This window comes from Eretmochelys imbricata, chromosome 5 (assembly GCF_965152235.1).
Source record: "Eretmochelys imbricata isolate rEreImb1 chromosome 5, rEreImb1.hap1, whole genome shotgun sequence".
NCBI lineage: Eukaryota > Metazoa > Chordata > Testudines > Cheloniidae > Eretmochelys > Eretmochelys imbricata.
In genome coordinates this window covers 72,694,651-72,708,844 of record NC_135576.1, presented here as the reverse complement: position 1 = coordinate 72,708,844, position 14,194 = coordinate 72,694,651, and the positions used below count along the sequence as shown (strand labels likewise).

General features: G+C 40.6%; 1 protein-coding gene and 1 long non-coding RNA gene across 3 annotated transcripts in view; one reads left to right on the top strand and one right to left on the bottom strand.

Moving 5' to 3' along the window:
* KCNN2 (potassium calcium-activated channel subfamily N member 2) overlaps positions 1 to 12,481 on the bottom strand; it is a 109,035-nt gene extending 96,554 nt beyond the window's left edge. The window contains exons 1-3 of one of the 2 annotated variants that reach the window (XM_077816347.1): positions 12,460 to 12,481; positions 10,047 to 11,164; positions 9,175 to 9,270 (exon numbers count right to left, since the gene is read on the bottom strand). In XM_077816347.1, the coding sequence (XP_077672473.1) occupies positions 9,175 to 9,270; positions 10,047 to 11,164; positions 12,460 to 12,481 (1,236 nt within the window). Of the gene's footprint in view, positions 1 to 9,174; positions 9,271 to 10,046; positions 11,165 to 12,459 lie in introns of those variants that run through there. The other variant, XM_077816348.1, reaches the window with a different exon arrangement.
* The window catches only part of LOC144264591 (uncharacterized), a 101,032-nt gene continuing 98,128 nt past the window's right edge, over positions 11,291 to 14,194 (top strand). The window contains exon 1 of the long non-coding RNA XR_013346077.1: positions 11,291 to 11,361. This is a non-coding gene — a long non-coding RNA (uncharacterized LOC144264591). The remainder of the gene's footprint in view (positions 11,362 to 14,194) is intronic.

Genomic DNA, 14,194 nt, shown 5'->3' with positions numbered 1-14,194 from the left:
ACATGACAAAGTTGACCTACCTAGTCACAGTGAAAATACATAAGCTACTAAAAGTAAAATGGTTAAATATTGCATAGACCAAATTTTCAGACTGGACTTTTCTCATCCACCTGTCAAATGTAATAGGTTTTGTAAAATTACAAAAAAATTAAATACTATTAAAACAAGGAGCAATATTTGATATTGAATACTGATTTTCTCTGTTCAGTCATGAGCTGTTTCTCTTCTTTTTTCAACAGACTAGCGTTCTACTTCACTTGGTTCAAACAAATCTGACTCTTGTTTTTGCTACCCCAAAACAGTATTAAAAACAGATGAAAAGGTAAATAAGGAAAGCATTGTTATTAGCCAATACATCCAGCTTATCCAAAACCAAACTACAAAATTAATTATAGCACATCCTCTCTAATGCCTCTTCTGTTAGAGGTAACTTAAATTTTATTTAAGACTAATTACACAAGTCCAAAATATTAAAATGGTTCATCCTTTAGAATGAGAATAAAAAAAGGGATTGCATTCATAGGTGCTGACTCCATGGTACTCCAGCCCTAGAGCACCCATGGAAAAAATGCTTAGCAACCACCAGCCACAGCTGTTTGGTGGCACCCCCAATCAGTTGATCAGGGCACCACCAAAAAACTGACTGGAGGCTAGGAGAGGGCAGAGAGTGGGCAGGGCCCTCAAGGAGGCGGCGGAGTGGGGGTGGGAAGAGGTGGAGCGAGGGCAGGGCCCTGGGGGACAGGGCAGAGCAAAGGTGGGGCCCTGGGGGAGGAGGTGGAGCCTTGGGAGAGAGCAGGGGTGGAGAACTCCCAGGGAAAAGAAAAACTCAGCTCCTATGATTGGATTATATTGGTAGTGAGGGTTAATTATATTGACTAAAGTTGGCCAGATGCTGTGGAAGCTTCCACATACAGCTCTGTCGAAGCTGCTATTCCTGTTCTGGCCCCCTCTCAAGTTAATTATACACATATACATCAAATCAAATTCAAAGGCCAGAACACCACAGTTAGTAGACCAGACATACATTTCATAAATCAAATCGCAGAAATGTATTCTACATTTGTTGGGCCTGACACCACTACACTGACTTCACTTAAATTGATGTAAAACAGAAAAAGCTGCACGGAAGTGAATGAGAGCAGACTCAGGCCTATTGTCTATACTTACCTTTAAATTTTTATGCTGTTCACCCTGTATCTTATGGGTCATAGCGTCAGCTGGTGTAAATTGTCATAGCTCCATTGAGTGCAATTGAACAATTCATACAAGTTGAGGATCTGACCCTCAGTTTCCAAATTGTTTTGCTTCCAACTTGTGTAATAATTAATATTCTTGCCAGTTGTTCATGCTAAATAGTAATTACACTAGCTCGGCCATCATTATGACAGCCACACATGAAAGAAGCTCAAATGGTGCACTTGGATGAACAAGGCTAGTTGTTTTTATAATCATTCAGTTCTTCAATGGTCCATTTATCTGATAAAAGAAATTATTGCAGATGAGCGTCCTTGAATATAAGCTTATTAGACCTCAGAACTCTCATTCAATTAACGTTAGTTGGAAGCCTAGACCAGGTTACATTGTTCTTTCCCATCACCTCAGTCCCTCTTTTTTATATATGGATTACAATGATCTGATATTCAGAGGTGTCGAGAACCTACAATTTCTATTAAAGTCAACAGGAGATATGGGTGCTTTATACCTTTGAAAAATCAGGCTATAGCTGGTCTCAGTTAGAAAGAGGAAGATGATCAGATTGGATGGATCACTTAAAATACATACAGATCAGGCTTTAAATAATTACTCAATAGTGTTGATTTGACAAACGAAGGGAAATAATCTATTCAGCCTACACAGAGGTTCTCAAACTTCATTGCACCATGACCCCTGTCTAACAATAAAAATTTGCTTTGTGGTGAGTTTTGTGAGAATAAGGTCTGAGCTGCATCTAGCTCTGAGAAAAAAAGGCAATGCCACCTCCAGTAATATCAGAGTAACATGTCTAATTTCTCATGTATTGCTATGAAAATTTTCCCTGTACAAATTATGAATTTCAACATCATTACGGTCAACATACTTCAACATTATGTTCTCTATCTTGGAAGAACAAGTTTTAATCATGTTATACATTGCTGTTCAAATTACGTAAATAGTATTTGGCAACATACTGTGTATACATAGAATGAGTGCCTTACACATTGTATATCAGATGCCTTATCCATTTTTGCAATAAATAATTAATTCCAAAAATAGAATCAGCAAAAACTACCAATAATTCCTTTTTAATGTATCCTATTCATTTGTGTATTTTAGGATCACAAAGCAGCAGAAGGAAACCAACCCAAAATTTTCATGTTAGCCTTTTCCTTACTTTATCAGATTTAGGGTTGTCAAATGATAAAAAAAAAATCACAATTAATCGCAAGATTAAAAAAAAATCATGATTAATCACAGTTTTAATCACATTGTTAGACAATAATCGAATACCAATTTTAATTCAACATGGAAGTATGTCTTCTGGAATGGTGGTAGAAGCATGAAGAGGCATACGAACGTTCAGTATATCTGGCATGTAACTACCTTGCAACGCCGGCTACAACAGTGCCATGTGAATGCACGTTCCCACTTCAGGTGACACTGTAAATAAGAAGTGGGCAGCAGTATCTCCCGTAAATGTAAACAAACTTGTTTGTTTGTCTTAGCAATTGGCTGAACAAGAAGTAGGACTGAGTGGACTTGTAGGCTCTAAAATTGTACATTGTTTTGTTTTTGAGTGCAGTTTTGTAAAAAAAAAAAATTCTACATTTGTAAGTTGCACATTCATTCATTACAGTAGCTGTATGAAATGAACAGAAAGATACTATTTCTTTTGTTAATCCTTTTTACAGTGCAAATATTTGTAAACAAAAATAATAATATAAAGTGAGCAGTGTACACTGTATTCTGTGATGTAATTGAAATCAATAACATTGAAAATGTAGAAAAACATCTAAAATATGTAAAATAAATTTAAATTGGTATTCCCTTATTGTTTAACAGTGTGATTAAGACTGCAATTAATTGTGATTATTTTCTATCTCACGATTAATTGTGATTTTTTAAAATCTAGTTAATTTGTTTAATTGCTTGAGTTAACTGTGATTAATTGACAGCCCTAATCAAATTCTATTTCAGACACACTGAACTATCTAACTGCTCAGTAATGGAAAAAAAACCACAGTGATTCAATGCCCAATTACATTTCCACATTCTTGACATGGTTGACACTGTACTAACTGCAATTGACAGGGCAACTTTTGCCATTCTAGTATTCTTTATTTTTAGCTGTCTCATTCATCAAATGAGACAGTAACGATGAAATTCATCTGAGCTATTTCCTTTTCCTCAAAACTTTCAACCAAATGCTCAAAAAGAAAAAACATTTAATACTGTCACTAAAGACTTATAAAGGTCAGCTCTGGAATCAGAAGCTGCTAGTCCTAAAAATGAAGTATTGCAGACAATTTAGCCAATGTGCTTTTTATTTACCTTATGCTGAATCAATGTTGAATAAAAATTCCTGTCTCCCTCCACCCATAGCTTTCCCAATTTCTTGTTGGTGGCTTCTGCCCATATTGGCCTTCCTGCTATACACACTTATGCTGTGCATGCATGACAGGTCAAGAAATGCCAACAATCCCATTCTGTGGTAAACCAACAGCAACACACATAATTAATTTGTGGTGCAGCTCTGTCCACCCAGCAAGCAATGATATATTACCATTCCATTATATCAATAATGTAAGAACCTCTGTGTGCGTAGACCCTTTATAAGTAAAGCACTGCTAAATGATATGTGGTATGTAGTGCATACCAGAAATCATAGAGATTATGTCTCATTTCATTCAATATGTACAAAGGTGGCAAAATTTAGAACCCTATTGTTAAACTTATTACAGCTTTATTTAAAATAAAAAGAAAGGAGAAATCAAAATTGCCTCAATCATCATAATTTAATGTGTACAGCATATCTCAAGGTTCATTATTTTCATTCATTCATTCTCCCCCAGTTTTCTTGGGTTTATAACTTTAAAGTAAACATTCTATTTAAACTAAAAGTCCATATAGAAAAGATTATCCCATAAATTATGATGTATAATTGTAAAAGTAAACCACTAGCCCTGGAGAGTTTCTGTCTCCATTACACAGGTTCCCAGTTCCTCAGTGGGATATTAGATAAGCCTTAGAATGATGGGCCACTAGTTTGTCACTGGCCAATAAAAATAAAGTTTATTATTCTCACTCTACCGATCTCAAAAACTTCCATAGCAGACTTTTGCAGTCAGGGAAGCAGCTATCCTGTGTCAGGACTCTAGTGACAACATTGAGTATGCTTTCCCTATGGAGACATACTTTCTCCTCCAAACAGAGAACAGTTTCTTTGAAGAAACTAGAAGGCTTATGGATCTTTCATGGGCCAAAAGTCACTGAGCCTTCTTTAGCCTGGATAGGGATGCTAATGCATATTTCATAATCTCCCAACTAAAATGTTTTCATAGCATTATGGATATGAGACAAATGAAAAAAACTCAGTGTTAAGGTTGTCTATATCTTTGACTCCTGATGTTCTTGCCTTGTTCACAAAGACATAAGCTAAGAATAAAGTATGATCCTCACCTTTAAAATGTCCTGGATCCTGCTAATTTGTGCTAGCTTTAACATAACAGTTAGAAATTTAATAAATTATTGTAATAGATCCCCCTTTACCCATTGAGAGTTTAAAAATAAACATTTTTATAATACACTAACTCAATCACTGAAAGTCTATTTCAAAAATGTATTTGTTTAAAAAACACTTTAAAAAGGCTGCAAAACATGCAAACATCATCCTTTTCCTAATACTCTAGAAATGTAGTATTCAGGAAGCCTTGATATATATACATTTATTGGAGCATAAAAATGAATTTGTTTTGCTAATGGGTTTAGAATGCAAGACTTAATGTGCATTCAAAAATCATGAATTTCTATTCAGTTAATATCAAAAGCCAATAAAAATGTATTTAAACCTTGCATTTCCAGGAGCATTTTTAAATGGAAACTGAAAATTCTTTATAAATGATGTTTACATATAGCTTCTGTTTAGAATACCAGGACGTAAAGCATCACAGCCAAGCACTGCCAAGAGAATTTCCAATATATGGTGCTGTCTGCGGTGCTGAAGGAGAATAAACCAAGCCATGGCACAAGGAACTGCTGCCCTTCTGCATTCTCACTATTGAATACATGGTCTAACAAAATAATACTCTAACATGTATCAGCTCAACCAAGGCTGTAATATAAAATTTCCTCCATAAAATAACTTTGTGAAGGAACCTCATAATTCTATTAAAACCCACTTACCAAACATCCTTAAGATAGAATCCTTGTGAGGTCTGGACAGGCAAGCTGCAAAGTTTAGCTTTATTGCCAGTTTGACTGTTTTACTATCAGAATACATCAGAACAGACATTTAAATTGGTAGCACACATTCACCTCCAATACAGTGAAGGACTGAACCACACATTGTTCAGACTTCCCATTAGCAGTAGCTCAAGGGAGTATGTCATTGAAAATGAAGAAGAAATTTTGATTCAGCTAGTAGGCATTTTAGGCCATCAGGTGCCATCAAGAGAACTTCTGAGAGCAGAAACAATCTGTAAACTTTCATCATTTGTCACAAAATACTCTGCATCATGTTTTGTAGAACAAATACCTCTTATTTCCAAGTAGCGTTGCTTCCCTCCAATTGTAAAACGTATCACACTACAAACAGAGAATATGGATATTCTTCCAATCCCCAGAATATTGTTTGCTAACTCAACGAGTTCCTGTTAATTTGCACTGTACTGACTAGCACAGTCTCAACACTTCTCAGATGAGGATTAGAATGGAATCAATGCCCAAACACAGATTAGGTTTACAACAAATAGTGACAGGTTTCAGAGTAGCAGCCGTGATAGTCTGTAACCGCAAAAAGAAAAGGAGTACTTGTGGCACCTTAGAGACTAACAAATTTATTTGCGCATAAGCTTTCGTGAGCTACAGCTCACTTCATCGGATGCATCTGATGAAGTAAGCTGAAGCTCACGAAAGCTTATGCTCAAATAAATTTGTTAGTCTCTAAGGTGCCACAAGTACTCCTTTTCGTTTAACAAATAGTTAATTGAAACAAGCCTCCAGAAAAAAAACAACCAAACAATAAAACCTTCATTGTCAAGTATGCACAGCTCTATAAATATAATCCTATAGTCCTCACTCAAGATAAACTCTCATTGAAGTTAACAGAAGTTAAAAATTTGACACTATAGATGTCCCTTCAGAAAACAGATGGATAAAAATTTGATCTTCTTTAAATCTACTGTTAGTAGGATTATGCAATATTTTTCATGGAACAATAATTGAAGAATAGATTTCACCATTTCTGTTACAAGCCAAAATATTTAAATTGTGTCCACTGTATTCAGACATGAAGTGTAACATTCACTTATACATCCAGTTATTATTTGCTACTTATATGGCTATTTATGTTGTTTTTGTTTGTTTTTTACGGAAAGGTGAATAAAAAGTTTTAAGTAGGTTGTCTCTAAATAAGGAGGATATTTAATGTTGTCAGCTTTAAAGTGGTATAGTGCCCTTTCCCATGTTGATCTCCTTCTTCGTTATCCAGGTAAATAAACTGAGCCCTGAAGATCTGCAGTTTATCCAGAACCCTACAATGTCTATTGGCAGCCTATAGTACCTTCCTGATGAAAAGAAACTGTATCACTATTTTGCAACTAAGTATGTTTTTAGTTTTAATGCTGTCAGGCAGTGTTAAACTATATTAACTTTGATTAAGCTAGTAGATGGTGTTACTCATTCTATATCATGTCATTTACTGGGAAGCTTTCTAAGAGGGTCACTAAATCCAGAAGAACTCACAGAAATGCAACCAAAGTTGCATTTTTGTTTATTACCAACCAGAAAAACAAATGAGGCACTGTAAGGTAGGGTTGCCAACATTGTATTTCAAAAATAAGGGACTGTTTTCTTAGCACCTTCCCCTCCCCGATATTATTTATTAATAATAATAAGCAGCAGTACTCACCTACATTCACCAGGGGTATTTCTTGCTGTACAGAGATAAAAAAAAATAAGGGACATCCCTTGTAATAAGGGGCTGTTGGCAACCTTACTGTAAGGTCTTTGATTTCATATAAGCCGAAGAACAGAAGTCCTGGATTATTTTATATTTTGTTAACAACTGGAGAAGACACATACAGAAAGACGCACACGCTCCAGCTTTATTACCAGCTGTAGCAATTATTATTTGCAAAAATTTAGCGGACAAATGTAAATCTACAGTCTTTCTAAACAATCAGTACTAATCAAAATCCTAGGACAAAATCAGTGGTATATTTTTTAGATTTGTTGTAGATTAGAGTTCCCTTATCAATTCAATTGTAGGCACATTTCTCTACAAAACATTGACTTCTCCAAACTTCAGAAATTTTAGGGCTTTTTTATTATTATTATTTATTTTGGTTAGGGTTGTGAGTTGTTTTTTTGGGGGAGGGCAATAATCTAAATCTAAATAATCTAGTCATGGCGATTATTTAATGAACAAATGTTTGAGTACTTTTAAAATTTTTATTTTACTGTAGTTTGGGAAATTAACTCAAATTTTTTCAAACTGATTTTATCTTAAAATTTCTTTATATTTTCTATTTAAAGTTTCTTAACAGAATTGCATACAGAAACGGAAATATCTAGGAAGGTCGTTTTTAAGTACATTTTTACATAACATACTTCTACAGTTTTCATTATGAGAAACACTGGGGTGGAGGGGAAAGAACTCTGCATTACAGAAATATCAACTTATTTTTTTCTATTTTTCTTAAGTCCTCCAATAGTTTATATTAACACTTCCACAGCAACTACTCAAGAAGAATTAAATTAACAGGCTTCCCAGCTCTATGATCTTAGTGCAAAGAAACTAGAGCCCGATTCAGAAATGGGAGTTTTGCATGTATAAGGACTGCAGGATCAGGGTCCTATTTTGCAAATGGTCTCAGATAAAACAGTATTCTTTTACTCTAACATTAGCAGGTAGAAGCCTGTACTTACGCTTATTTAACAACTATATTCTAGATCGACACAGTGGATGAGGTAATATCGTTTATTGGACCAACTTTGTTGTAGCTCAAAAGCTTTTCTTGCAGCAACAGAAGTTGATCCATTGACCTTGTCTCTCTAATATCTGGGACCAACAAGCTGCAACCACAATTATATTATAGTTCCTTTATAAGTGTTCCATTTTTCTTTCTGTTAATTGATACAACACAAACAAGTTTCTTTGTCCTTGAAAATATTCGCTGCTGCCTTAAGCCACAAGTTCTCTATAGTCAGAAATAACAATAGGATTATATACATCTAGGAATAAAACACCAAAGAAAAATTAATGTGGAGATTATCCTTATTTGATTATAAATACAATACTTCACTCCTTAGCTGAGCAAAATCCCATTTGAAAATTTGGTTTATTTATGGAAGGAAGTCTACAAGTCCTGAAAAGGTACATTTTAAAATACTAATGAAGACAACACTTAGTTGACCATTACACTTTTTTTCTCACATTTCTTTACTAACTGCCTGTAATTTCTGTGGCATTAAAAAAATCTGTTCACAGTTTAAACATTCTATGGCTTGTTTTATTTATCTTTTTTCTTTCCAACTATTGTCTTATCTTCAGTGTTTAGGGCAGTATGGTGAAGACTTCATATCTAGAGGTGACTGAAGTCTCTCTACAATTAATCATGTGATCTAATGAGGATGTATGGATCAGCATAATATAGCTCTAAATTCTGGGCTAAAAAGTTCCCCTTATAGCATAAAACAACAAGTGTGCACAGAATACTCTATGCAGTCATTCAGAATAAATGATTATGCAGCATATTACAGACATTTTTATAACTTCTAATAAGAATATCAATGTATTATATTTAATCTCTTTAAGATCCCTTTGAAATAGATTCAGTAAACTTCAGTAGAAACAAAGTGAACTTTTTCTGACATACTGGAAAAAAGTAATTACTCACCGAAGAATGCCTTTTGAAAACTGAGTCTTTTCATTACCGACAGTTTCAATGTTTGGTAGTTTATAAAGTGAAACATTACCTGAATTTCCCTTGCGTGGTATACAATAATAAGACCAAGCAGAATAATCGTGGAGAGGCTAATAAGGCATTTTAGAGCTAATGAATACAGCGACTCCTGCAACAGAAAAACATTTGAGTGTCCATGAAAAGACATACACCTTTATAAAAAGACTTTTTGTCCTTCATCCTTCTGAACTGTGATGGGGGAAAATCTATCTTGCATAACAGAGACCAGGATTACTGACTTGATTTCTCTCTTTTAAGGATGAAGAATAGCTGCCCTAAATCAAAAGGGCTACTTGTCATTGCTTCAGCAGCAGGTCCAGTTCAGGTGGGACAGCCAACACTGGGAAACCAATTTACTCTAGGGACTGCCAATGGGATGGAGCGCTCTAGCCCGAGAGGAAAAAAAAGTTTCTCTCAAGTCTACAGCATTATGCAAATCCAAAGAAATTGACCCTGGCTGGCAGAATGAAAAACTGAGCGTGGCGATTTAAACGGCTGATTTAGAAAATACACTTTTCTTTTCAAATTGTTCTTAAATCCCTTCTCTCCCTCCTCCTCTGTCCTTCTCATCCTTTCCCTCCCAGGTTTGTAGGGCATGTCGCAAAGGAGCAGCGCCTAACGGACACTGGTGACACTGGCAGGCGTGTCTGCCCGCCTAGTGGAAGTGAATGCGGAGCGTGTCTGCAGGGCATGCACTGGGTGGGAGTCGCTCCCCGCAGGGGACAGAGCAAACTGCGGCTGGGACCTTGGAGAGAGCGCGGAAGGCAGAAGGAGAGGGTAGGCAGCTGGGGCCCGGGAGAGAGCAAGCCCAGCAGCAGGAGGAGTGAGAGAGTGGCCGGCAGCTATAGCGCGCTGGAAGGGAGGCGAGCGGGGAGGGGCAGGTACCTTGGTGTAGGCGCCCCAGGACAGCTCGGTCTCGATGACCATCACCACGATGCCGAACATGCCGAAGATGAGCGCGTAGTCGCTGAGCCGCTTGCGCTTCTCGAAGAGCGCTCGGCGGTGCCCCAGCTTGTAGCCGATGTTCTGGTTCTTCTTCTTGCTGGACTTGCTGCCGCTGTTGTTCTGGCTGCTGCCCCCCACGCTGCCCCCGGGGCCGGGGCCGTGCAGCGCCAGGTTGTTGGAGTTGTTGTGCTCCGGCTTGGACACCACGATCTCCGGGGCTGAGGCGGCGGCGGCGGGGCTGGAGAGCGGCGGCTGCAGCGGCTGGGACTCGGAGTCCAGCTCCTGCAGGTTCCTGCGGGACGAGCTCAGGTGGCTGAGCGGCCGCATGACGCCGCCGTTGTACCTGCAGCTGCTCATGGCTATTTCGGTGAAGGGGTTGCTCTCCCGGCGCTGGTGGGGCGGCTGCTGCTGGTGGTGGTGGTGGTGGTGGTGGGTGCTGCCGCTGCTGACGCTGCTGCTGGGGCTGGCTGCCTGCTGCTGCAGGCTCTGGCACTGGTGGTACTGGGGCTGGGGGTGGTGGCACTGGTGGTACTGGTGGGGGTGGGGCTGCCTGGACGAACCGGCATGGCTGGAGGGGGTGAGCTCGCTCACGTTCAGCTGGCTGCCCTGCCTGGAGGAGGCGGCGGAGGAGGAGAGCGGCGAGGAGTGGGTCCTGAAAGCGCCCGACAGGGGCGAGGAAGTGCGGAGCAGCAGGGGCAGGCTGTCCCCCGCCGCAGCCCCGGAGTAGGTGCAGTTGTTGCACTGGCGGCAGGGGCTGTGCTGCTGGAGCAGGCTCTGCTTGCCCTGGCCCGGCGGCGGCGGCGGCTGCTGCTGGCAATGCGGCCGCGGGCGCTGCTGCTCCTGCTCTGAGCAGAAGCCCGGCTGGAACTGCAGCGACGTTTCCATGTCAGAGCTGTTAAAGCTGCAGGAGGACCAGGCGGTGGTGCACCCTGCGCAATGCGTTACGGTCGGCAGTGGCGAGTCCTGCCGCCGCCACGAAGGGCCCATCCCGGCGCCCGTAGAATCCAGCCGGCGAGTCCGATTGGTCGGGCGAACCAAAACAATGGGCATGACGTCACCTGGAGGACGGGAAAGCTGCGGCGTGAGGCGAGGAGCGAGGGACGGGAGGGGGCGCGGGGAGAATCCCGGGAGCAGCTGTCGCTGCCAGCCAGCGCGAGCGCTGCTCCGCCCCTGCCCGGGGAATTCCACCTTCCCTGCAGTGCAACGCAGCCCGGGCGGGGCGCGGCGAGCCGTGCTGCAAGAGCTGCTCAGGCAGGTAAGGGTCCCTCCGTCTTCTCCCTCGGGGCACTTACACCAGGGATCGTCCCGCCGGAGCAACAACAAGGCACAATTAATAACCACAATCACCATTCGTAGCAATATTCCACCCTCCTAGACCCTGCCCCGGTGGGTGCTTCAAACCCTTTGCAAGTACTGACGACCTGCTGTCAACGCGCAGCGCAGCCAGCAACCCTGACGAGCACAGCACTTGCCTGTTAGGGTCAGAAATCTCTGCAGTTAAGATTTGCTGGTGCCTGTTTACATTAATCTGCAAATTATTTCTCATTCCACCCAATTTGTGTCCAAAACTGGGGGAAATGTGGCCTCTAATTACTTGTTAGCAAAAGGTGCAGCTATGATACTAAAAGTTTGACAGGTAACAGTATCGGTTTCAATAGGATACGAATGCGGTACCGGCTGTATTTCATTTAACCTCATGGGGAAAGGGCTGCATGCAGGAATTTTCCCCTGCCCGGGTTATTATTTTGGGAGTAGCTTGAAACAGATTGCTCGATTTGATTCAGAATAACAGGAAATCCCAGAATTACAGTGACAGAGGCAGCGATCATGCCCCTGCCTGTGTATAGTGGTTCTGATCTGGCCGCAGCCATAAAAACCTTTGCACTGAAGTGCTGGAGGAGTGAATTGTTGAGCCAGGACGTGTGGCTATTTCTAACGGGGAACTAGGACTGCACCTGTTCACAAACAGTTAGTTATAGGGAGAGAAATAACCCCCCAACTCCAGCCCCTTCTTCCTGAGATGCTTAAATGATTTGTTTCAGAGTCGCAGCCCTGTTAGTCTGTATCCGCAAACAGAAAAGGAGTACTTGTGGCACCTTAGAGACTAACATGCGTCCGATGAAGGGAGCTGTAGCTCACGAAAGCTCATGCTCACATAAATTGGTTAGTCTCTAAGGTGCCACAAGTCCTCCTTTTCTTTTTAAATGATTTGCAGTCCCGATGTGGGCTGGAAGCATTGGCATGCACGTCCCAAAGCTCTGAACTAGGGAGAAATGGGGAAGCCTGACTGGAGGCGGGGATTTCCCCGGACCTAGCAATGCCCGCCTCAGCGTAGACCGTTGGATTCGCTCACATTTACGCTTTTTCCGAAACATCGGGCTTTGCGCCCCGCTTCTTCCTGTCCCCGTCTTTGGCTGCACGGGAAAGGTGGCAGTAGGTGGGGCCTGGCCCCGGAGCGGTAAGAGCACAAAGGAGGCCCTGCCAGTGGCCCGTGGGGAGCTGTCCAGCGATCCCCAGCAGCAGAGCCTGGAGGGAAGGCGCGGCGGAGTCCTTCTGCCCCTCTTCCTCTTTCTTCCTGCTGGCCACCTGCAGCAGGTTCCCTGGAGACCTGAAAGACAGACATGTAGCATGACTTCATACCTCCAGGCATCCTCTCTCTCTGTCTGCCTACCTATGAACTGAGAGCAAGCTTAAATATGAGAGAATAGAGAGAAGACCCAAGCTATTTCAAGAAAGATGATGTCATATGTATGTGTGTGTTAATGTACATGCAGAGACACTAAACTCTAAGGGTGAAATCTAGACCCCATTGAAATCCATGGAAAAATTCCCTCTGATTTCCATGGGACCAGGATGTTGCCCTATTGTTCAGGCAACTAAATGCATGAGCGGTCCCATGTGCATGCATAAGTATTTGCGGGCTTGGGACCTAAAACTGCACTCATTGAATAAGTTTATCTTATCCATGTGAAGTCAATGGACTATTAACAAAAAGATTACTTCTGAGTACAGGTTTGAATGATTGGGTCCAGAGGCTTAGATATAATCCTTTCAAAGTGAAGGGGTAGGGGGAAAGGGAGAGAAAAGACACAGCAATTGGCAAATCTGTAACTGGATTTTCCCACTAAAATAAAGGAATACTCAAAAATAAATAGTAAACAAAATTCCAAACATTTTTCAAATCCTACAATTAAAAAATTTGAGGGATTTTGCAATATGATTTTTTTTAAAAAAAATGTTCATTGGAAACTTGAGAGAAGTCAGGCAGTAGTAGAAGATTCACGGTGTTTTAAAAAAATCTGCCAACAGTAGTCCACAAAAAGATTTACATGATAGAGACCTGTTCTAATAGGTCTAAGACTTACTGTGAAACAGGATCACTTTCATTAAGTAATTGAATTTCTGACTTGGATCCAATTTCCTGAAATTCTATTCTGCAACAACTCTAATGTTGGCCATCCACTACCATTTTGCCTTCTTTTCCCCAGTGACTTCAAGTGAATAATTCATTTTAGCAGTTCCCTTCTTAGACAGTTTAATGCCTGAGCCAGATAAAGTCTCTATTTTGCATTTACTTAGAGAGAGGAAAGAATCATGAAAATGGTAAGTGATTCATTTATTATAGCCATGCTGCTCCCACTGCTAGAGCTAAGGCTGTGTCAGTATTTCCATTACGCAGCTGGCTTCCAAGAATCAGAAATTCAACTGTTAAATTTCATTTGAATGGCCTGACTTTAAGGGGTCAAAGTCTCTACAAATCTTTATTTTTCCCCTAATAGTTAGGGGAAATGTTTGTTCAAGCATTTGTAAATTATAGAAATGCAGAAAAAATAATTGTTGATAATGATAGGTGTGTTTGTTTGTGTTTTTCAGTAGGTGTTTCCATCTCACAAAATAATTAGATTCCCAATGACATTTTGTATGCTTTAATCAGTTCTGTCTTGGGTAATTTTATTGGGGGTGAGTTTGGCAGGGAGGAGTGAGTGAAGTGTTTGAACAACTAAGCTATTTAATTTAGGAAAGGTAAATTTACAGCAGATGAATAACTTTGTTCTCAGCCAGAATGTGGTATATTGCTTTTAGGACAC